Source organism: Manduca sexta, chromosome 10, assembly GCF_014839805.1.
Source record: "Manduca sexta isolate Smith_Timp_Sample1 chromosome 10, JHU_Msex_v1.0, whole genome shotgun sequence".
Classification (NCBI taxonomy): Eukaryota; Metazoa; Arthropoda; class Insecta; order Lepidoptera; family Sphingidae; genus Manduca; species Manduca sexta.
Window position 1 is genome coordinate 12,998,091 of NC_051124.1, and position 25,165 is coordinate 13,023,255.

General features: G+C 38.5%; 2 protein-coding genes across 2 annotated transcripts; one reads left to right on the forward strand and one right to left on the reverse strand.

Moving 5' to 3' along the window:
- Positions 1-436: 436 nt before the first annotated feature.
- On the reverse strand, positions 437-22,447 carry LOC115444203. Its single transcript, XM_037437085.1, has 7 exons — positions 21,934-22,447; positions 6,274-6,478; positions 5,778-5,908; positions 4,493-4,684; positions 3,755-4,186; positions 3,297-3,492; positions 437-3,146 (listed from the first exon to the last, which is right to left on the reverse strand). The coding sequence occupies exons 1-7, from the start codon at positions 22,112-22,114 to the stop codon at positions 2,612-2,614; spliced, it is 1,872 nt and encodes a 623-aa protein (XP_037292982.1). The 5' UTR covers positions 22,115-22,447; the 3' UTR covers positions 437-2,611.
- Positions 22,448-22,649: 202 nt separating this feature from the next.
- Positions 22,650-24,189, forward strand: LOC115444206 (40S ribosomal protein S26). The gene is made up of 3 exons (XM_030169888.2): positions 22,650-22,795; positions 22,988-23,165; positions 23,996-24,189. The coding sequence occupies exons 1-3, from the start codon at positions 22,793-22,795 to the stop codon at positions 24,160-24,162; spliced, it is 348 nt and encodes a 115-aa protein (XP_030025748.1). The 5' UTR covers positions 22,650-22,792; the 3' UTR covers positions 24,163-24,189.
- The last annotated feature ends 976 nt before the right edge of the window (positions 24,190-25,165 follow it).

A 25,165-nucleotide genomic window follows, 5' to 3' on the forward strand; every position in this document is an offset into this window, starting at 1 on the left:
ATAGGACCGCCTTGCCTTACACCTCTACTCACTGGAAAGCTTGGTCCAATAGTTTCCAGTTCTACTTTAAGGTTGTTCCGCATGTGCGAGCGTCGCAGGCTTTTAGGTAGTCAGTATGTAGAATATAGACAAGTCACTCTTGCTTTTAATACTTTTTATTGCTACTACTCAAACTGAAATACCAAACTCGTATAGACTGTCTCCTCTCATATTTGTTCTCAGACAACTTCCGACTCTTCCATATAATTGATAGATTATATGGACTTTCAATACTGTTCTGTTTAAGTATTTCCATAAATATGATTTTAAATACTAAGTCATATGCTGATGAGTGCCTTAATATATTTCGCTCTATGAATGAAGTCTTATGAGAATCCAAGTTAAATCTAGGTCTTTCGTTCCCAACTCAACATGGCAGGAAAAAATAAATCAACGGTTAGCTTTCGCATTATAAATATTTATTTTCAAAAATAGGCCAAAATTATCTCCCAAATAAAAATTACATATATAAACTTAAATATAAAGTGATTATCGACGAGGCGACTGCCAGCCCACGCACACGGGCCCACACCTCACCCCACGCGTGGGGCAAGTGAGGGTACCCCATCGTCAAATATCGTGCTTTTTTCACACAAAAAGATCCACGCAGCTTTGACTATGTGCATATTTTTACATCAGCACATTTTAATAGCTTCATTGTAATGAATGAAATAAATATCATTGGTCTAATTACAAAATTTCATACCTCCAAAACTGTCGGAAAAGAAAAAATAAAGATTGTATTACGCTGTCATAAATAATAAATCCATTATCAGATATATCAATCATTCATAGAAATAGTAATAAACACATAACAGATAAGTATAGCAAACGAAAAATAGAATTACAAAACAATAGTTTCAAAGCAGAAGTTGGCATATTAGAAATAAGATGTTTTTATAATTAGACCGACGTTTAATATTAATAACGGCATATTTATAATTACGTAGCTAAATTAAATTTTTAGGCTCGTTAGTAAAATTAATGTCTAAGGAGCACATTTTTTTCATACTTATAAAGCTTTTTTTTATAATTGTCACACAGCCGAGTCTAGTGCTATTATGCTAAAACATCAATTTAGGCCTTAAGTTAACATTCATTCGCCCTATAATAATCAAACTGCACATTTTAATAATAATTGAAATACATACACCATACAACACAAAGTTTAATGAAAAACAATAAGATTTAAAATTCATGTTGCGAATGGCTCTAGATATGACTAAATGTTATTTCTTCACCACATAACTACCGCTACGTCACAATTAAGTTCCATCAGTTCATACACAAATTTGTTACAAAAAAGCAAAAGAAACATAACATACATTTTTAATAACAAACTTAGAAAACATACAGGCACATTCCTTTACACCATAGGCAACAACTAAAATTAAAAAAATAACTGCCTTACAAGTATTGTTTACTATTTATATTTAAACATGCAATACATCTGTGGGCTGGACATTGCGCACCTTTGTAGATATATAAAAAAAAAAGAAATATTAATGATGTGTTTGTATAAGCATCAATTAAACTAGTGTTACTAATTGTAAATAGTGTAATATACAACAACTAATCAGGGCTAGCGCCGGTGACTGCTCGCTGCACGATCGTTGTAAGGCAAGACGCATCTCATATGAAAAGTACTTTCCCATTTTCACTGTATTTACGTTAGCTTATACAAGAATATAACACCTAAAATAATATTACTGTTTTTTGACATTAATAGTCATTTTGAGAATTTACCCCATTACTGTTTATGTAGGCCAGTTACCCCGAGTGTAAAACTGTAATGAGTTAATGTGTGACGCGATCGTGGGTCGCAGCAGCCACCGAGGGTCACGCGGGGAGCGCCGGCGCACGCCCCGAGTACAGAAACCATACGGATACAAGTGTAGCTCGAAACAAAGCACCTCGACGATTAAACTAAACGCCATTATTTTTATAATTACATATATATAACTTTTTTTTTAGAATTTTCGCAAATGTTTCATTAGAAAAAAACACACACATGGCTGAGGATTTTCAACATTTTTATCTTAATTTTAGTTTTCAAATACGATATCACAATTTGTTTGACTGCTCACACCGCGTCGGGGTCTCGCGTCAATTTTTAAACACAAAACCGAGCCAGCGCCCGCGACCGAACGAGTGAGTGCAGACTTTCGCGTACACTTTACAACTTCTACATAACGTCGGGACTAATTCACACACCGCCATAACAAACCGTAGGAAATTATACTCTGTATCAAACTACCAACAACACTGCGCCGGACGCATGCGCACACGCACCGGCCGCCTAACTATAGAATTACAGCTGTACGTCACGTGCAAACTATATAGATTTTTCGAGTAAACCATTTCAACAATGACTTATAATAGCGTCGTCAGGAACATTTTTACTTTGTTTTCTCATTGCAACCCTCACGAGGTGTCCCGTACTCGCGCTCCCCCGTCGGGCTCCGCGCGTACTGTCACCGCGGCCGGATCCGGGCGTCGTGACAGTGATCGCAAAACGGTCCTTAGCATAGTGTGAGTCGTGTAGTGGCATGCGGGTGTGGACGGGACGGCGCTATATCTTGGGCAGCTTGGGCGCGGTGACGAGCGGGTTGTGGTGCCGCAGCAGCGTGGCGGCGCCCGCCTTGTAGTCGTACGCGCAGCCGTGCACCTCCGCGTAGCGGTGCGCCGCGCAGAACCGCGCGCCGCAGCGGCACGAGTGCTCCGTGGCGATGCTCAGGCGCTTGCGGCACAGCCCGCAGCGCAGGCGCGGCTTCTTGGTCTCCGCGGGCGTGGCGCCGCCGCTCGACTCCGCCGCCGTGGAGGGTCCCGCGCTGGCTGTTTCTGTGCTGGCAGTCTGGGAGCTTGCACTGGTACTGGTGGTACTGGTGGTCGTGTCGGCTGGCGCGGGCGTGCTGCTAGTGGTGGTGGGGGAGGCGCTGTCGGGCGGCGTGGAGTCTGCGTCTGTGGGCGCCACGTCGGCGGCGGGGTCTTTGTCGCGGGGTCTGCGCTCGGCGCGGCGGCGCGTGCGCGCGAGGTCGAGCCCCTCGTCGCTGAGGTGGAGATGTTCGCGGTTGCGGTGTCTGCTAAGCGCCGGCAAGATCCTGCTGCTGTGGAAGTAATTGTGTTGAATATTAATTATTACTACTTAGACTCATCGTATAAATAAATTGTTAATAATTTTGTTTTGTTAAATTGTCTCTAAAAGCCATGCGAATGTTTGACTAGTAAGTGTCGAATAAGTTTAAATAAAGAAGTACCTGTTCCGCTTGAGGTTCTCGAGGTCGGAGGTGGAGGAGGAGAAGAGCGCGTCGGCGAGGCGCTGTGTGTGCGCGTGCGGCGCGTGCGGCGCGTGCGGCGCGTGCGGGCGGCGCGGCGCGGGGGGCGCGCGGCGCGCGTGCAGCGCCGACGACGACTGCGAGTGCGCGCACGGGCAGCGCCACACGCACGCGCCCGCTGACACAACAACACAACGCGACACGTTAGCGAGCGGACTCAGACATCGCGAGAGGGATATACTGTTACCTTATTTCTATTAATATTTAATGATAAACGCAAAAACGTTTTTCAATGTATTTTGCTTAGTTTTTATTACTTGCCACTTCCCAAATATCGACTCAATTTCAATTCTGTGATTATTCAATACACAGATAAAATTAATTGTATAAAACGTAGCGCATCAAACTTTCTCTACGATGCACATAAAAGTGAAACTCACCGTACTCCGCAGCGGATATAGGCGCCAGATTCTTCGCGACCAGCGGCGGCGAGTCCCTCCTCAGTCGACACTCCTCACTATCCAAGCACTCCTCCAAAATGGCGGCCTCCTCGTCCCTCTCTCGTCTTCCCTTGACCAATATCGACCCGGCTAACGCATCAGACAGTTTCAACCTCTCGCTGTCTACAGCCTCCTGCACTGACTGATTGGAGTCTGCCCTGGTGCCTATCGGCGGTAGGAGGGTGTATCTATCCGGATAGGTGCAATCGTAGTCGTATCTGGTGTAGTTGCCGTCGTACAGCGGCGCGAAAGAGTCCTCCGCCTCGCTGTAGGGCGCGTAAGTGCGCAATTTGAACGGGTCGGCGCAGTCGTCTAATAAACTAGGGACGGATAGCGTTTCCTCGCTTCTAGTCTTCTGGATTTCCACTTTGTCTGCAATTTTTTAATTGTAAAGTTTAATAAATTAAACAGCAAAGTATTAGAATATATAATATACATCGAAAAAAATTTTTTTTTTACCCCAAGTCGAAAATGATTTATTCAAATATGCTTAATAAATTACAATCATTTTTTTCTTATTTTTTTTATATATTCCATAATATACTCTCGCTATACTTCTACCCCAACTTGCCAGTACAAACAATATTTAACCATAAAATTTTCTAGATCAATTGTACTATGATGTAGGACCAGTAATTGCCCCGATTGCACCCCAGTTCCAAACACGATGTCGCCCACCTGTCCTGGCGTGGAGGTCCGGCCTGGCGAGCGAGAGGCTCTCCATGCGGCGCCGCAGCTCGAGCATCTTGCCCATGGTGACGGCGTTCTCCCGCAGCGAGCCGGCGCCCTCCTCCCCCGCACCCACACCCGTCCCGGACAACCCCCCCGGCTCCGACTCCTGCTCCACCAGGTGCGTCAGCGACGACGAGTCTGTCGGATCAATATAATAATAATAATAGTCCCTGCACCTTGCAAGCGCTGTCTTTGACTGTATTTCCTCCATAAGTACAGACAGAGGGAGTACTCGCAAGGTGTATAAAACCCAACTAGAGTAATGTATCTTAAAGGGGCCTCTACGTGTTGGATCCATGTCCCCACGCAAGCCTTCCAAAAGGACCGGCCTTTATGCCGTGATTTCCCGCAGGAAAGATACAACATAATAATAATATCAGCCCTGTATTATATACTTGCCCACTGCTGAGCACGGGCCTCCTCTACTACTGAGAGGGATTAGGCCTTAGTCCACCACGCTGGCCTAGTGCGGATTGGTAGACTTGTCGGATCAAAACTCACTTAACATTGGGGTATATGCAGTCATTAACTGCAGATGTATTTCAGTCTTAGCTTTGAGAATTGGGGTAATTATACAAGGTTATCATTGAAGTAAGTTTCATAGTTGGGTGATAAATCTCGCGGTCGTAGGAGTTCGTTAAGATAGACGGCACTGCAATGTCTATTTCGCCAAACGCTATTGTGTGAAAAATTGTTATTTCTTTTTAGGGCCATTATATCCGTATTATAAAACTTGACATGTATTGTATCATTGTGATAAATGCAGTGTATTACCACAATTTTTTCTTTTTATTGATAATTAGGTATTGTTGCTAATGTTTAGTGGGCATTCCCGACGCTTACCAACAGATGAGCACGTTTCATCATTCAATTGTATAAAAGGTAATTTTTGTAATGCATGATACAATAATTCTCGTAATGGAATAGATGTTTGTGGTATAAGTTTTACAATTCTATTTTGGGTTTGCTTTATGTGTAAAATTCCCTGTATTTCACGACATCTAAATCGCACGAACAGGATAATGTGGAATACTGAACTTATTTCTAATAAATTGGAGTCAATAGGGGTAGTTACACACAAGCTCGCTGGATAGAGACAGTTACATACAAATCAGATGTAAATAAGGAAGACAATCTAGTCTTAATGTAATTTAGTGCTTAAGTATTGTTTATAATGATTGTGTTCTGCGCTATGCCTTAGTAATGTTAAAAAAAATAGTGGTATAGTTACATTTGCTGTGGTCGACGGGCGAGTAGGTGCCGTCGTGGTTCTCCCTGACGCGCAACATGTTGACCCGTTCGCCGTCGCGGAACACCACCACCGTCACTTTGCACCCGCTGCCGCTCCACTCGCCGTCCTCTCTGGGAATATTAATGTAGGTTTATTATTAACTAAGTTTTGAAAGCAGCTTCGTTGTTATTTTAAGAGATAAAAATAAGTACCCTTACTTAGTTTTGAATATATTTTCATACAATGTTAGAAGAAAACCGGTTCAGTATATCACCAGTAAAAAAATGTAAAAATGTAATGGACTGTGTCTGTAGTAATTTCTAAAATAGAAAATGTAAGTGTACTCATCCAAGCAAGCCCTGATCTTAACCCCATCACACACAGTCTTAATATCCCTGGCATTAAGTTGAGACTGAACGGTTAAGTTAGGGTCACCGGCCTCAGGACCCGGCGTTGAGCCATCCATAGTTATGGAAAACCTGAAACCCCATCATACCTGTCAGCATCAAGCAGCCGCTCTATATCGCGCCAGGGCTCCGCGGCGGGCGGAGGCGGCAGGCGCCGCGTGCTAATGGGTCCGCCGCGCATGCCCAGCACGAGACGCAGCCGCGCACCGTCTCCGATCGCGTGGTCCCCCAAAGACGTCCAGTCTTCCAGCTCTTTCATCTTGTATAGTAGATGCTGCGAGGCCACTGGGATACCTGGAAAGGTGCATTGATACTTTAACCTCAGGGTTATGCGTTGAAGTAACGTCAGAGGACAATAACCTCAGCGACGAACTCGTGAAGAGATAAGGAATTTGAGAAGCAGTAAGAAAGGTGACAGAGAAGAAAGGAAGAGGGCTTTTAAATGTACTGTAAAAAATATTGGTTCTGCAAAGGATGTAAACCTTATTGGAGGGTCCAATTAAACTAAGTTATGTTAGAACCATTTTCAGAAAACTTCCAGACCTGAAAATCAAAGAGACATCTTTTTGGCTCACAACACATGCAACCTAGCGTAGGCACTCAATAAAGACAATTACATAAACGTATTATTAGGTAAGCTGTGAGCTACACGACTGGAAAAAATAACTACATACTTATTGGATTACATTCTGAAAGGCGCTCAGCACTTCCCACGCATTCTGAAATATGGTTTGCTGTTCCCTTATTCTATTATACTGTTTGTTACACAATCGAATGAGGTGATGAGCAAGCCGCTCGTCGGATGGCCATCACGTTTAGAGGCTATAAAGCACTCCGTGTGTGACAGCCATCTTGACATTACATGTAAATTGTCGCAATGTTCAATAATTACACTAGATCAAGTCGGCCCAAAAAATATTGGAAGTGGGCACAAATTTTGCATCCAAATCCGCCTGCAGACCGCATATCAGTGGGAATATTTACTGCCATAAAAATAGCATTTTGATGATTTCTAAGTGGATAGGTATCCAGTGGGGATTCCATTACTTAATTACTAGTAATTGTGAACGGGTAAATAAAAAACGGAATATTTTTGCGCTCTGCTTCAAAATTTATTCTGGAAAGACTATTAAAGGTTGGTGACCTAAGATATCACTTGAGCTGACGTAATATAGGTTTATTACGTCGACCATCTCAAGATGCTAACCTTAACTTGAGAGCGACTTAGTGATTTCACGTTCCAAACCGAAGCCAATTGCAAGTTGTTTTTTTTATCACCCCTAGTGACGCCTTCAGTATGGTCTATGAAATTCCCATGGGCCCCTCTCCCGAGTCTTTCATTCTTTAATATAATAATAATATCAGCCCAGTATTAGATACTGTCCCACTGCTGGGCACGGGGCTCCTCTACTACTGAGAGGGATTAGGCCTTAGTCCACCACGCTGGCCTAGTGGGGATTGGTAGACTTCACACACCTTCAAAATTCCTATAGAGAATTTCTCAGGTATGCAGGTTTCCTCATGATGTTTTCCTTCACCTTTAAGCAAGCGATAATTCACAAAGATTTTTATTCTTTGTTCCTTTTTAATGATTATGCACAAAACAACTCTAGAGTTGTTCCTGTGCTGGTGTTCACTTACCATCAGGTGACCCATTTCCTATCGTCGGTACTATAAAAATCACGAGTATTGCAAACTCATTGAAATGTCGAATACATTAGTTTATACATGATGTTGCAAAAAAGAGGGTTCAATATTCAAATCACGTGTGCGAAGAATGATTTGCAGTTTAACAGTAAGGTATAAATTAAAAACAATTCCTGCGTAACGGCTCTAAAAGAATTATATAGAAATACTTATTTAGCACCTGGTAAATGTCAATTGCTGTGGTGGCGTGTTTGTAATGCCAAATCGGTACGAACGACTACCGCGTTGGGGTCTTGGGTTCGAATCCCGGGTCGGGAAAAATGATGACTGGAGTTTTTCTATCTTTAAAATTACTCAGCCGCATCTTAGAGTCTTGAAGTTAGTGGTGTGATAACTCCGTGCCACCGGACTATGAGCGTGAAGAAACATACATGTGCACTGTAATATCTCCTGCGTAACTGGCTGATCTCCGTTGCTATTGGCCGCCGTGACCGAAATTGAACTATATTGCATTCAAGTGTCAATAGTCAATAAAATGGAACTAGCTTTTGTATTGAATGCATATAAATCCTTTGATCTTAAAAATAAGTTTAAATTAAAAAAATAGTAGTAACAAAATATAAAAAAAACTAAAAAAATTAAACCCCATGTTTACACCACCTGTATATAAGTCCGTTGTAAGTCTTAGACATTCATCTCATGTCGTATAATGCAACATATTGTGATTCTAATTAAAACAGTAGCCGTTTGTCCTTATTTACGCAGCCTTTCTAATCCAATTACATAACGATTGACTACGTATATTATGTATAAGATTTCATTATATTTTTCATCGTATAATTATCTAGAAGACAGGTTAAACGACCTTCTCTTTCTCTAATTCTCCCTCTATGTATGGCGCTAAGCAGCAGTGAACAGCATTACGGTTTTCTTTAATAAGATATTTAAATTACGGAACATTATGAGAGATTATTAATGTCGTGGACTTCTGCTGTTTCGATATTACAGGGTTCTCATTCCAGGGGCGTGTAGGAGCCCCACTTGACCCATACTTACTTTAAACTAAGCCAGCGTCCAAAACTTAACACTACTTTAAGGGCCCCACAAATTTTGACATAGAACGTTTCAATGGCAAGCCACTGTTTGTTTCCGTGGCGCTAAAATTCAGGCGATCGACTCATCGCATCCAAAAGCCGCCATTTCACCTTACCGGTCAAGTTATACTAGCAAGAATGCCTTACGAAACTGGTTGCATCACTACAATAACACGCACAATCAAACAGGATGTTATACAATGTAGATAACGGACGCCGCGTGAGTCACGCTGGAGCCCCGCCAACACGTCACGCCAAAATCTAACACTTTCCACTTACGACATTGACATTGGCTATTGTTATGAATTTTCACCCAAAACATATTGGAAAAGTAGTGTCCGAACGATTAATCGACTTCGGCGAGAAACCAACCTTCGCTCGTATACTAGTGGATAGACGAATTAGGGATTTTTTTTTTTATTAATTTCTGTCGAATGATTTTCTAAAACCGACATTATTACACACGTTTTTTTTTCATTATGAATACTCGTATGCTTTCTAAAATAAGTATTATTTGTAATCTATTTCACGTAAGAAGATTCTTAAGTAACTTTTTTAACTGCACTTACGATAACAATGAATAGATTTTAATTAATTAATATGTTTACCCCTTTTTTATTATTCCCAATATTAACTTTTATCCACCAGCTATCCACCAAACGTTTTCAATAGAATTTGAAAAGGAAACATTCAACCTCAATTATATTTAAGGAAAAGTATTAAAAAACACCAAAAACTCTCATAGCAACAATTCCTACATTGTTTCCTTAATCACTAGACTATCCGCAAATAATTTTAAAACATTTCCCTCAAGTGACAATTGTTCAGCCAAAATACTTTACGTGTATCTGGATTTCTGGCACTAGATTCTATTAGTCATGAATGAAACAAAGTACCTACATACATAAGTATTTTCGCTCACCTATTCCCTGGAGTAGGCAGAGATACTTCTAGTGTATGTATGGTTGCAGATAATATTTTACAATTAGTCTATCAATCACGTAGGCAATAAAATGCCCCTTCAACAAGAATAATAAACAGTTATTTTTTTACAACAAATTGAGAAATCTCATTCGACCTGCATAGTATCAATACACTGGAAAGAGATTTCACAAATCAGTAATTACAAGAAATGGATTCTTTTACGGCCAATTGAAAACTCTTAATCTAGAAGACGATTAAAATAATTGAAGTTCAAATCAACTATTAAAGTGTTATTAAAACACTCGCAATTTAATTTCCATGATGGTAATATCCCCAAGTCAATTACAATCCCAATAATAGTCTATTTTTTATATACATTGACTAAGCGACGTAAAACAGATGCAAACCAATTTTACTTTTCAAAAATCTCAATGTCAGCTGAGATTCTGTCAAAACAAAGTCAGTATCTTAAGATCGTCAATAAACAGATATCAACATCTCAAATGACATGTCATAGCGTATGACAGAATTTTAACCGACTTCAAGAAAAGGAGGAGGTCCTCAATTTCACTTTTTTTTAAAGTTTGTTGCCTCAGAACTTTTTGACAGCTCACTTTGACAGTCAAATGCAATTCTGATACTGATCGCGTTTCCCAGACATGAGCGATCGACTAGAGAGTTTTTTTTTAAATCCTGTCGCTTCCCACTAATCGAACGGTTAGCTCTTCTCTTTCGATTGTAAGGAAAAAATATACATTTTAATTACCAACTACGTACTCTATGTACCAAGTACTACTATATGCTAGTGATATTGAATGTTAAACCCTAAATACATACTAAATAAGGCAGTAAATCGTTTAATCATCGTCAGAAGATACAACAGCAACTCTGACAACACAATAACGGAGTTATGAATGAGAACACGTAGATCTGTTGTATTTATGAATACCAAGTCACAATGCTGCATACTAGGAAAACCTCCGTCTCGTACGTCATACGGACACAATTTCCAATAATACGATATGTTGTTTACGTAACTTACAGAGAATATTATTAATATTTAGGTTTTCCCTGACAAACATCATAAACGGAATCTGTGTTCTGCATTTGTGCTAATTAAAATCGTTATACAATAAAGAGAGATTTGCTATGCCTTTTTTTCTAATGCAGATAGACTAGCTAACAGGCCTTGTGGGAAGGTTTCAAGAGTCCTTAGAAATTTGTTTGAACGGGCTATAATCTCAGGAACTACTGAACCATTTTGATAATATTTTCACTAATAGAAAGACATAGACATTACTCCTTAGTGTTGTAGGCTTTTTATCCCGAAAAAGCTACTTTTATTTATAAAACAAAATGGCGAATCGAACAATTCACTCAAGTAATGGTAACTGTTATAATCATCCAAACTATGAATTACAAAACACTGCACTGCATTCATCACCCTATCATTGTCACTCTCGCCATAAATTACAAAGCATTACACTGCGCATGTCACCACGACATTAGATGTTAAGTTTTATAATACACGATAATTACACTAGCTACAATCCCATACTACCATCACGTGCATTCTGCATACAGAGTGTACACGTGTGCTCAGTTCCTCGACAATTTGGCAGTGTTCCTACACGCATCCGCATCGCCTGATTGACGCACAATGTCATCATGGCGCGAGATCACCGCGGTACATCTGGGCCTGTAATCTCTCACCATTTATATTACACAAGGAATTTATGCAATGCATAAGAATGGGTATCTTTTGCTTAAATGCTGTGATAATAACAATACGTATTTAAGGTAATGTATTTATTAGTATAAAAATGTTTGTAGAAAAGTTCTGTTCCCTTAATGCAGAAATATTAATACTAACTGTTAAATAATGTCTAAATCCAGGGTCGCAGTCCAAACGTGGCCCACGAACCAATTTTAAAAGGCCCGCATGAGCAGCTTTTGAAATTAAATTTCACGAATAAAAAGCAACCATGTACCGAAAATCCTCATTCAGTAACCCGCACTGAAACTCATTTCTCTTAGAGACTAGATGTAAAATTTCATAAATCATAAATTATGTAACTACTTACACCGAGTTCAACGTCCTTCAGACCGGAACACAACACCGCTTCTTGCCAAAAATAGACAAAACTGTAGTACATGCAGACCGACTTATACAAGACCTACTACCGTCCACAACAAACGAAAATGACGTACACAATATATCTCCTTATCAAAAAAAACTAGTCTAGATCTGTCAACTATAGAGACAATTGTAACGTATATATTTGTTAGTATTTCATTTACCCTGTTCTTTGTGTACATACGATTAATTTTTAAACGGGCACAGCAATGTGTCCTACTACGCCTAATGTTAAGCGGAATGGGGCCCAAATAGTGTCGACTGACGAGGAATTACTTCTCGCCAATCGACACAATTATGCCGGCTTGTTTGAGAACGGAAATCCAGAACTGCTGTATACTGCTACTGCTGCCTCCGTGCCTACCCCGGCTCGAATGTCCCTGCCCGGACCGAGGAGTTACGTAACGCATTATATTTAGTATTTACGACGGCACGGAAATGCGCGTTGCCCAATCATAACATCCACTAACATAAATTCCCGCCATACCTTCCATTACCAGATACTTTCAAATATCATTGATTTATTGCCATCTCGATAATGCCTGCCATATCGCATTATATACTTTATGTAGGGCGCGTTAGGTGCGTTATGATTTGTATTTTAAATGGACAAGATGCAGGCCCGCAGTTAGATGCCTTGTTCGGGAGGGAAGAGGGGAGCTTTTTGGACGATTAACAAAGCGTTTTTATTTCATAAATAAATAAGATAATAATAGAAAATTAGGGGAAGATCTAAGGAGGGTCTAAATAGCCCGTATTAATCAAACTATTTACAGAACTGAGGTAATCATACTAATAACCCCTTCAAAGCTGTAGTCCTCAATAGATTTATGTACACTATGATGGCAAATAAAGCGGTGGTAAGCATACAACAGTGCTGGTGGTAAGTGTAGCTTATAATGTTCATGACATAGCTCGCAAAGCCCTATAAAAATTGTAAGATCTGTGGAAACGGGGAGTGATAAAATCGTATTGCGGGCGATTTTGGCACGACATCAAAGTTTGTACAATGTAAATCGCGTTGACCTGCCGCAATAACGAGCCTGCGTGGTGCTGGTGAAATATAAACACCTGCCTGCGCCCGCGCAGCCGCGCTCCGCCGCCGAGTATTGGGTCGCCGCGGTACGTAAACATTATGTGGGCAATGATTAGGGCTGTCACCAGTGCTAATAATTAACTAAATAAATGTTCGAAAAGTCGCGAAAAAACATAGCCCTATACCGGCCCTAGGGTATTTTTTGTAGCACGAAATTACGAGTATTTTTTTATTACAAATATTTGTAACGATGTGAAGCCTAATCGTGGTCACTTCTTTCGCTGGTCGTCACAAAAGCAAACTTCCGACATAGTAGTTAAATTGCTGATTTAAAATTAAAGAGAACCATTATAACTTTTCCTGTTAGTGTTTATTAAAACCATATGTGAAAACTGAGTTTACTTTTATAGGAGCTGAAAATAAAGACGTGTAATGTGATGAAATTTGATGTGCGTGCAGTGCAGGGGATGGAATGGTGCAGATGAGGATGAGGTCGATGACTGCGGTGATGTTGAGCGGGGCGACAAGAATAAACACCAATATGATTCGACGGACACTATAATTAATGAATGATAATACAAAGTGATGTGTCCCACGAGGTGGAAGCGCAGTCCTCTTGCCGTTAATACTGGAAATAGTCCCACGCAGTGGAAGCTAAATCCTAAGTACGATAGAATAAGATAGTGCTGTATAATTCCATTTTTCTTCATGAACTAACAAATAATTCTTCCAGACGTCATGTTTCGCCGGAGAATCTTGACATCGCAATGTATAAATTACTCGTTCCGTTGTAGCGCCATCTCTTGACGATGTTATGGAACAAGTTTTATTTCCGATGTGTTACAGTCTCCCCCTCAGCTTCTGAAGACGTCCCGGCGAGGAAAGCTGGTAAAATTTAGTTAGGTTGTCTTCAGTCTTCCTCGGCCACGTTGACTGTGTCTTCTTCGCGGTTGCCTGCAGACTCCCCCTGCATTAAGGATGCCTTCCAGACTTTATCAGGGGTAGTCTTCGAGCTCCATGCCAGATGAAAGGGTGAAAAGATGATGATAAGATTGGTGAATGAGGTGATGTTGGCAGGGCGTCGAGAACAAACACCAGAGTGTTTCGATGAACACTACATTAACGAGCGAAATACGGAGTGTTGCGTCCCACTGTGTGGAAGCACAAACCTCTTTCCTGTTGATATCGGAAATAGTCCCACGCTGTGGAAGCTACTTTCTAAACTTCAGTGTTCAACATTCTTCTATCCTGCAAATCCCCATTCCTGCAATCTTCAATAATACTTTCTAGAAGTTATTTCTGTTGTTGCCGCTGCTCCGCCAGCCACAGTTTAAATTGTTCATCTGTCAGGGCCATTTTGCTGGGGTTAAGTTTGCTTGGTAGGTACGTAGTATTTCGCCCTGAGCGAGTGACGTAGCCTTCAGGATTACGCTTATCCGCCAGTGTGGATTGCCTTCCCGACTTGAGTATCTTCAGCAGGAATGAACTTCGAGCCGCGAGTTGGGCGCCAGATGTAATGTGATGAAATTTGATGTGCGTGCAGTGCAGGGGATGGAATGGTGCAGATGAGGATGAGGTCGATGACTGCGGTGATGTTGAGCGGGGCGACAAGAATAAACACCAATATGATTCGACGGACACTATAATTAATGAATGATAATACAAAGTGATGTGTCCCACGAGGTGGAAGCGCAGTCCTCTTGCCGTTAATACTGGAAATAGTCCCACGCAGTGGAAGCTAAATCCTAAGTACGATAGAATAAGATAGTGCTGTATAATTCCATTCTTCTTCATGAACTAACAAATAATTCTTCCAGACGTCATGTTTCGCCGGAGAATCTTGACATCGCAATGTATAAATTACTCGTTCCGTTGTAGCGCCATCTCTTGACGATGTTATGGAACAAGTTTTATTTCCGATGTGTTACAGACGTAAATATTTCTTAAACTACACATCAAATAAAAAAAATGACAATCCAGGTGACTAAAGTAATAAAATCAAAATACATCATATTTGATCGATATTGAGCAAATATTTATTCCGCGGATCCCTGATAAAATTTTTATAGAAAATATGTTAATATTACTTATTCATCTAATACAAACCATTTATTATTTAATCAACCCATAGAAAATTAATCCCGCACTGTTGGACAACCCTGTCCGGATGTTATCCAGACGCTCTCCAAATTAGGACAAACAGAAAACACGGACGAGCGGCAGCCCTACTAATATTCGGTCTATTAGGTCAATATATACGCCGAGAAAGCGAGCGCTGTGTATAGAAAAATAGTGAAAAAATTAAAACGTTTATACACATTAATAATTTATCGGTAGATAAAGAAAAAAAATGTGTAAATAGATTAATTGCTTGGAAGTCGTACTATTGAAATACAATTTCCTCTCGGTGCGCTATGATTCATCTTAGGGAGGTCAAGTTTTTTTTTTTAAGACATCGGAACCCATTATAATAATAAAATAAGTCCATAGAACCCACAAGCTTACTCTACTATTGAGGGATTAGCCTTTAGTCCATCACGCTAGCCCAGTGCGGATTAGCAGACTTCGCATACCTTTAAAATTCTTATATGGAACTTTTCAGGTATGCAGGATTCCTGACGTTTTATTTCTTCACCGTTAAAGCAAGCGAAAATTCACAATGAATATAAACATAACTTTAGAAAAGTCATAGATGCGTGCTCTTGGATTTTGAACCTTAGGGACATTTGTCTCGGCAGTCCGTTCCACTCCCAACTAGGCTATCGTCACTTTTTTATAACCCATTATTTTGACGAAATTACTCATGACTTTAGTATATTTCGTGTCAAAATTTATATTCTGGGCATCAAAATTCATGCTCTACGACGTGACCCCTATCAAACAGAATGATTTCAAATCTACCCCCATTTTCATAAACGCCTGAAATATCCGCATGTACCACAAATTTCACGCCAATCAACGACGATTTATTATTATCAAGCAGCGCCAGGTGGCGACTGCTAACGATGAGGCGACAATTGTGACGATTATGTCATACACTGAATCAGTACGCATGCTTAGATTAGAATTTTATTTTAGTTGGACTACATTAGATAAAGATTCTGAGAACATAGATCTAAGTAGGCCTGTGTGAAGAGATATTTCAAAAGATTTTTTTGTATAAACACAGTTAATACATTAATTGTGTAAGTATTGAATGCTTGTGGTCGTTCAGTGGTCTAAATTCAACCAACAATATAAATATATTTGTATCATAACATGTTATAACATGTGTTACATAATATTTTAGCTATAAGTTATAATATTTTAATTATTGTACTCGTAATGTTAAGTCTGCTGGAAAACCTAATAAATAAATACATAAATTTTATTTTTCTGGACTACTCTATATGACTTTTAATTGTGCCAAATATTGCACTCCTCGGTGTGTACAATGTGTAAAGGGTTGCAAAGGTGTGTTCTTCATGTATTTATAATTATATAGATTTCTGGAATATGTACCCCATAATACGTGGCTATCCCCCTATCACATCATGGGACGGTATACACATGGTGAAAAGTGGGTGCACTGTTTGCACTTCTGCTTACCCTTTTGCCTTCGGGAATAAAACTATGTATAAAATATGTGGTGATGTATGCAAGAGTCCATGTAAGTATATTCCACCGCATTGTCTATTATTACCGCCAAGCATTATACATGCACTATTATTGTTGCAAACATTACGTTCCCGTTTGAAGGACATTTCAGCCAGTGTAATAACTGAGCATTATGAGACTTTATTTTACGAGTTAAGGGTGTGAAATGCAGAACATTGTTATTTCGATTTCCAGATGGTGTTGCAAATGTTTACGGAAGTCGGACCGTTTACAGTCACACAAGCGGCTTCAACACATCACGCCTTTATCTCAGCAGGGCTAGGCAGAATTGTAACCCACTTCCCGCCAAATGTTTTCTGTCACTTGAGGTGACAAAGGTCGAGTTTATCGCCATATCGGGCACAAATTCCAAACTCCGAGCTGATACTGAGAAGAAAAACCCAATATCACTCGCCGACCCGGGATTCGAACCCGGAATCTCAAAGCGATGTCATCCAACCTACACAATAAAACTACGCCAACGAAGCAGTTTTAATCACAAACACGACCAGACGGCGTACAAACGCAATCCAACTACAATGGTACATAATGCCAACTAGCATCTGTCGACAGTTGCCAGAACTATGCCGGTCTCTGACGCCGGAACGAACCACTGACTTGATTTTCATTATATAAATCCATTTCAACAGAGTTAAGATCATTGATGACGTATTAACACTTGTTTTGAAACTCCACGTCATTAAAATTACACTAACTAGTTAATTTACGTATTGGTTTTTCCTGATCCATAACAATAAAGTTACACCGATGAGGCTTGGGTCTTGAGCTTTGCTATCGGAGGGTGATTCATATTATTAAAATTTTTATGTGCTTTGTTGTTTATTAAAGTTTGTATAAAAATGTAAAAAAAGAGCTTAAAAGATAAAGAGAAATAATAAAATTACACCAATGATAAAATCTTATGTGCAAGTGTACCCCATGCCCTGGGGAATCTGTGTCTAAATATATTTTATTGTATATATATTAAATATTTGTTGCTTGTGTGTTTATGATAAACTTTATTTACGAGGTTACGGAAAATGTATTGCCTATTTTTTGTTCGCAATGATTACACCATAAACTTGACATAAAAATTAAACCATATCAAGAATAATTTTTCAGACCCACAGCACCAAAACTCAAAAGATATTACAATGTTCGTCTCAGAGTGAGTATCGCCATGACCTGTCGCGTCACAGCCAGCCTAGAACCCGCAGTGGGACAAAGGCTTTGTTAAATTTAAAATTATGTTCTTAATGAACCCTTTGGGCCAAATTTAACTTTGTAGGTCATCTAATAACACGTATTTGATAAGCTAGTCAGAATTTCAAAGTATACATTTTGCATTGTATTAGGTGTTGCTTGCGACTTCGACTGCGTGAAAGGCATCCAAAAAGCCCCTTTAATTCACACCAATTTCATTTATTTAAGAAATCTAATTTAAAATTTTACTATTTCCCACAGGAGTAAATTACTGAGATAAAAGTAGCCCAGCCTTAAATCAGGACAATATGGTCTATGCTTGTGCTAAATTTCTTCCAAAATTGTTTAGCACTTCCTAATTTACACCTAGCAAACATCCAAATGTCCAAATGTTTACAAAAACTTTCGTTAGTTAACCCTTTGTAAATAAGGACTAGTCTATATAAATCTTAAATAAGCATAATTTAAGACTTTTTTTTACTTGTGGTATTTAAAAGAAATGACATCACAACACACCACATATTATAAGAGATAATTTTTTGTCACTTGGCCAAACATAGAAATAGTTTTAAAACCACAAATCAAGATAATAGTAAAGTACTTGTCAAACTTATAATATTTACAGATAAAACTAGACATATTTTTTTCTTGACTATATTAGGTCTTATTTTTTATAATTATATGTTACTTAGTCATTGTATTTTATATTTGAGTTATTAATTTACAAAATGTGTGCATAAACATAAAAAAATTTCATACATATAGATGAGATGAGACAATAGACAAAGAAAGAGTTAAAATAACAAAATTGTAAGGATATGGCATAATGAAGTCATACATATTAATAAATAAAAGCTGTGAAATGTATGTATGTGACACTAAAACTTTACAAACCAAGTTCCAGCTCGGTTTTGATAAAATATGCATAAATTTTCCAAAACATATATATTTTTTTAATTGTTTTTAATGACGAGACGACCTTGCTGTTTGCCTGATGGTAAGTGTTACGGCCGCCCATAAACAGTAGAAAGACCATCCAACACTTTAAATTACAAAGTATTGTTTTGATATTCCACTGTACTCACTATCCTGAGACATGAGATGTTAAGTCTTATTATGGCCAGTAGTTACACTGGCTACAATGTCCTTCAAACTGGACACAACAGTGATTACACACGACTGTTTGGCGGCAGAAATAGAATTTAGGTGGTACCTACCCAGGTGTACACTTGCATATGAGAGACCTACCATCAGTACCACATATGTGTATAAGGAATTTTCCTCTGACATAAAAACAGTTATTTCTATATAAATCGTAAGTAGAAATATAATATAACGCTTTGTGATCTTGGTGTGATGTCACCAGGTCGCGGCGCGCAGCGTGCAGAGTGGAATATTTTTTTTAATTCTCGAAATAATCATAATATTCCTAAAATATTACTTGTTGTAAAGCCTATTTTGTAATTCTCAAAACAATCACAATACTATTTTCCTTGTTCATTTTAAAGGATGAATGATGTTCAAGGTTTCCTAACAAAATTATGAAACAAGACATTGATAACACATTCTAGGTAACATTAATACCATAGATAACAAATCTATCATGGTTATAAATAATATTGATGCCAAACATTCTGTACTTTGAGCAGGTCATAGATCCTGCATTTGAAACAGTATGTACACCTTTGTCTATTTCTGCTAACAAGTAGAATAGAAAAACTATCTTGTAGTTTGAAAGCCATATTCAGTATATGCTTGCTTCTCCACCTTCCCTTGGAGTGATAATCATGTGTTAATATAGATGGGTAAATACAGTGATGCAGTAAAACTTAGTAAACACCATAAACAATTGAGTATATTGTGCACACTTTTATTTACTGTTGTTTGTCTGTTTAAACCTGGTGGTTTGCCACATCCAGAGCTATATATGTGATCTTATGCATGTAACCAACACATGTAATTTGTAAATCCAAAGTTGGTATTTAATCGCATTACATTGCTGTTTCACTATTACAAGCCAACTTTTATTTATGTTGGTAAATTTATATATAAATTTTTCATGTTAGTAATAATTATGAAAGTTGATAATTCTCAGTGTGTCCTATATTTGTCTTTCAGGATTATTGGAATTTTGTACCGAAAACAACATAAAAGCGTATAATATGCATAACCCAATTTGTGCAAAAAGAAAATATAACTCAAATAATAATAGAGAAAGATTTATAATTCAATCATCAGTACAAACCCAATCTGGGCCAAATAATTTTTCCCATACAAGCTGAAAATCCCAGCTTTATATGGTATTTTATTAACATACATGAAACCTTTGTTCTTATATCTAGAAGTGTACAATCTATGTATAAATATAATGTATCACATTAGCTATAAAAAGTGGGTTTCCCCCAATTTTTAAATGGAAACCTAAATAGTGACTTCATTTCCAGTGTATAATAACACTACATATGTCCATAATGTTTTGTATTTTATTTTGAATTAATTTATCATCAAAGTTCTACTTAACCATTTATGATTAATATAAATTTCCTTGCATTTGATCTTTTAAAAACATTAAGTTTATACTTCATGACTGTTAATTTGCATGAAACATTTTTCCCCAAACAAATGAAATCAAATTGTGATAAACAAATATTCAAGGACAAGTGATCATTCTAGAATCATAATATTTTAGAATCCATTAGATGGGTTGGCATTATTGATGGTTGCATTGATGGTATATAAAGATAAGCATCCGAACAATGCAACATGAGTATATGAATGGCCTTAAGGTTGAATGAAAGAGAAAGTTATATATGACAGAGAAATTGGACAGTGACATGATTGATTGAACCATGATGAGGACAATTTGACTATACCTGAGGGGTTCACTGACTCAGGTACTGCTATCTTAGCTCATCCACATATTTGAAGGGGTCTCGGCATTTGGTTACTATGAGTAATATTTCAGTAGCTGATTAAAACTGTTTGTCTACTTTCCATCTCTATTACCTAAAGGTTGGCCATGAAGACAATTCCCTTGAGTGTTCCTATGTTAAAATCAGAAAATTAGGAACCATGTCTATAAGACTTCTTTACCTATTTTCTGGTAGTAAAAATGTGGGTATTTATAATTAAAATAAATAAAATTTATTAATAAATAAAATTATTAAAAGTATTTAAAATAGTCACAATATTATTTCAAGGTTCCATATGAATGCCCTGGTGATGAATCATCATCATCACCATCATCAGCTGCAGTATGTCCACTGCTGACCATGGGCTTCTCCCAAAGATTTCCAGATCAAACTATTGTAAGCGGCCAGCATCCAGTGACCTATGACTTTTATTAGTTCATCTGTCTACCTTATATGTGGACATGGTTGAATAAATATATAAATGAATTAAATGTAGTACATATTTTGTTCTTTTACATTGGAAGGGTCAGTCCCTAGATGTAAAAATGGTGAATCTCAATAGCATCCTTATCATGTATGAAGTATTTATAACACTTCCAAGTATAAAACTTTTTACCCAACATTTCATCATGCAGGAAGCTTAATAGTAGCAAATAATACACATAGGTTAACCATTGTTGATACCATAACAGGCTAATATGTTTGTTTTACAGAAAATATGTTATAAAAATCACAGACTGTGTTTATGGTATAACTTGTTTTTTTTTTACTAGGGCTTGATAGTCTTTGTTTTTGAAATTAGAAATATTTCAATGATGTAAGTTCATAAATATTTGCTTCTTATATTGTTCTCTTTGTAGTTATTTCTCGATTCCAGAAACCCCAGAATCCTCAATTATCTAGATGACAATAAGGACTTTAACCCCTCATTACTAATAATTGTTTACACAACATTGCTGTTGTTTGAAGGGTAGGTTAATTGGCTTACCTATAAATAACATGTGTTCCCATGCGTGTTGGCGACGGCTGCACGGGCGGCTGTTAAAACATTCTCGACAACAAACTACGCGCCTCCATCGATATCCTTTGTCGAACGCCAATGACGCACAACCGAGCCTTCGCGACCGAATTACACAACTTTATATCGACACGGAACTCACCTTCCACTCTGAATATCTTCGACTTGATCGCGTATATGGTGTCCGACGGCGACACGGTCATTTCGAAAGCCGTCCCAGTGAGTGTCTCCACCAAAACTTCCATCGTTGGTTGGCTACCACCCTCGTCCGGGAACCCCTTCGACCTGCTCGACAGTCTCTCAGGGCATCCATGTTGTGACATTTCACACTCGCGGCACACACAAACTATCTGCACAACATCGCACTCCACGGAAATGTTTGGAAAAAAATTCAAGATAATGCGAAGCAGAGAACACGGTCACACGATGACGGAGTAAATAAAGTTACGTAGACGATCACGTATCGACGCAAAACTGTTTGTTACGAACATTTGGTTTATGAGAAAAAGCTAAAAATTAAATTTATTAACAAATCTAATAATTATTTAGCAAACAAAAAATAATATTACACAGTGAAATAAATTCTTCGTGACAGACGACTTTTATTTTTTTTCTGGTGATTGATGATGAATGGAACGAGTGATTCATTCGAAAACTCGGGATATAAAGTTTACTTTGTCTATAGTTACTGGAAAATATTGCGAAAGAATTATTGATAAGGTTTCTTTTAAACTATTTTAAATCAATTAAATTTGAAACTTAATATCATTTACTACATAAAAATTAATAGCCAATAAACTCAGCTTCTTTTAAAAAATGAACACAGCGGACGTATCTATTCCTTGTTATTTTTTAGTAATTATAGTGTCTATGTATTTATAGTCTATAGTGACCGTAGAACGAATGACCGGATATCATTCAATGTCATCAAGCAGGTCAGTTGTCTATGAATAAAAATTCTTTTCCGTCGTTCTTCGTTCTCGGTATCGGAGGTTAGAAACATGGTGCGTAAAGTTTTTACAAATAAATATCTTAATTACACATGAATTATGTTAAAAATATCGTTAAATCAACAGGAGATTTCCAATACATGTATCTTTGTTAAGTTTTCTCTGTGAGTTTTATAGTAAAAGTAAAGCACGCGTCATCATTGTGAGTGGAACACATGGCTTGAAGATCCCCGTTATTGTTTTCAGACTCGCAAACGCCGCAATGGAGGACGCGCCAAGCACGGCCGTGGTCACGTTAAAGCCGTGAGGTGCACCAACTGCGCGCGATGCGTGCCTAAGGACAAAGCTATCAAAAAATTTGTGATTAGGAACATAGTCGAAGCGGCGGCAGTCAGAGATATCAATGAAGCCTCCGTGTATGCATGTGAGTGTTGCAAATAACGTTATAATTACTATTACTGTCCCACTAGCCATCTTAGAAAGATCCCATATAAGCGATTACTATTAGGTTATCATATTTATTGATGACTGCTTTGTCAGATTCTGTCGCCCAGCAGCAATGTGGACCCACACTTCCTTCCCCATTGGAGTAGCGGCCTCTGCTTTTGCTACAGCCGGGGTTCGCCGGTACCCGTTCGCTGGGTACTCCTTATGATAACTGCAGTGGTTCCCCCATAAAAAAGCAGCAATTGATCATTTTTGTGTTTCTGATGTAAAAGACATTGAGTGGAGGCTGTTACAAGCTTAGACATAAACCGTTGTTTTAAGTAAATATTGATAATTACAGTTTTGTTTATAACTAAAGAAAAGTTTATGTAGGTTAAAAAAAACTCCAAGTAACAAATGCATTCAGGGTGGGCAGTACATTTTAATTCTAGGTAATTTTACTGAATGCATTTATCAAGCTCTGGTTGAGGCAGCATGATTTTCCGAACTATATCTTATTATTCTTCAACCAAATGAAAGTGTTTTCAGACCACATGAAAGTATCACCACTGATTAAATGCAATTTCTGGATACAGGCTGCTCATAGGATCCACAATTTTAATGTATTGACATTCTATCAACTGGCTAGTTATACTCATCCCTTGTCAGTTCATACTCTATGTGGAAACCATTCTTCTATCCAGTACAGTGGTGCTAATTTCCTGTACTCATATAAAGAAATAATTTCAAATCAATACATTTTTTTATGTAAAGTTTTTCCTTGATTGTGATAAAAACCAATTTCCTAATTTATTTATTTTTTCCCAGCATTCCAGCTGCCCAAGCTGTATGCAAAGCTCCATTACTGCGTGTCCTGCGCCATCCACAGCAAGGTAGTGCGCAACAGGAGTAAGAAGGACAGGAGGATCCGTACCCCGCCCAAGAGCACCTTCCCCAGGGACATGGCACGTCCACAGAACGTGCAGAGAAAGTGATGTGGTTAAATAAACTATAAAATACCATACAATTGTTTTAATTTATAATACCCTGTATGATAAAGGAAGGGACAGGGAGAAATATCGAATGCCGGAGGAGGCCTGCTAAAGAACAAGATATAAAGAGGACTGTTGTGAAATACAACAAAAAAAAAAGTTCTCACTTTTTAGTGAATAAAGGTCTTTAGTAGACATTAAACAGTACATACACATATCTACACTGACACATTCCCATAGGGGTAGGCTGACTATTGAGCAGCACATGCTACGATCTTGTCGCATCTCTAGCCTTTTCCACCTTCATAGTTTCATGGGTATTCCTGACCTGTCTTGGAGATAATTTATTTAATCGATGGGGTTTCTCCAGACCTCCAATAAATATTACTTAAGCATACATTAACACCATGTAATATCCATCTTCAAGCAGCCAATGTGAAGATAGTTACATAATTTGCCTGATATCCTAAGTATTTGAAAGTAAATACGATACAAGCAGGAGCGTAGGTACCTACCACTGTATCAATTCGGGGCTCTGAGGTGTAGTAATTTAGTTGATACAACAGAGCACATTTAATTTTTGAATTTCCTGGACGGATTTTAGAAATTAAGAAAACCATCAAGGCTGATCACATAGGACATTCAATTTTAGATATTTAGATTTTACTAGTTATCACTGGCATATTTTCAAAGTACTTTGGTCTCGAGAAATTTTGAGATTTCAAATGAACAAGGTAACCACAATAAAAAAATGGGTTCAATGATACAGACTCATTTATTCCTTTTATTTTTGCAGGGGTGGGCTGAGGGGCAACTAGTACACCCACCCCCCCGAGACAATTCTTGTGCGCTCGGTCTCCACAACGAAAGCACGCCGATGCACTGAGGGGTATTTGTCGGGGCCCTAGGCACCTAGTTAAGTGTGTATACCTCATGGTTGTACCTAAGTACACATTGACGCCTATAAGGGACTCGCGAACATTTCGCTTTCGTTTCCCCTCCGCCC

Excerpts from the sequence above, each read along its gene's own strand:
- LOC115444206 (XM_030169888.2), top strand. Across the intron at positions 23,166-23,995 it reads TGAAGCCTCCGTGTATGCAT|CATTCCAGCTGCCCAAGCTG; the intron begins GTGAGTGTTGCA and ends ATTTTTTCCCAG.
- LOC115444203 (XM_037437085.1), bottom strand. The coding sequence starts at position 22,114 with ATGTCACAACATGGATGCCCTGAGAGACTGTCGAGCAGGTCGAAGGGG. Across the intron at positions 6,479-21,933 it reads GAAGATATTCAGAGTGGAAG|GTATCCCAGTGGCCTCGCAG; the intron begins GTGAGTTCCGTG and ends GCACCTTTCCAG. Across the intron at positions 5,909-6,273 it reads CGGCTGCTTGATGCTGACAG|AGAGGACGGCGAGTGGAGCG; the intron begins GTATGATGGGGT and ends TAATATTCCCAG.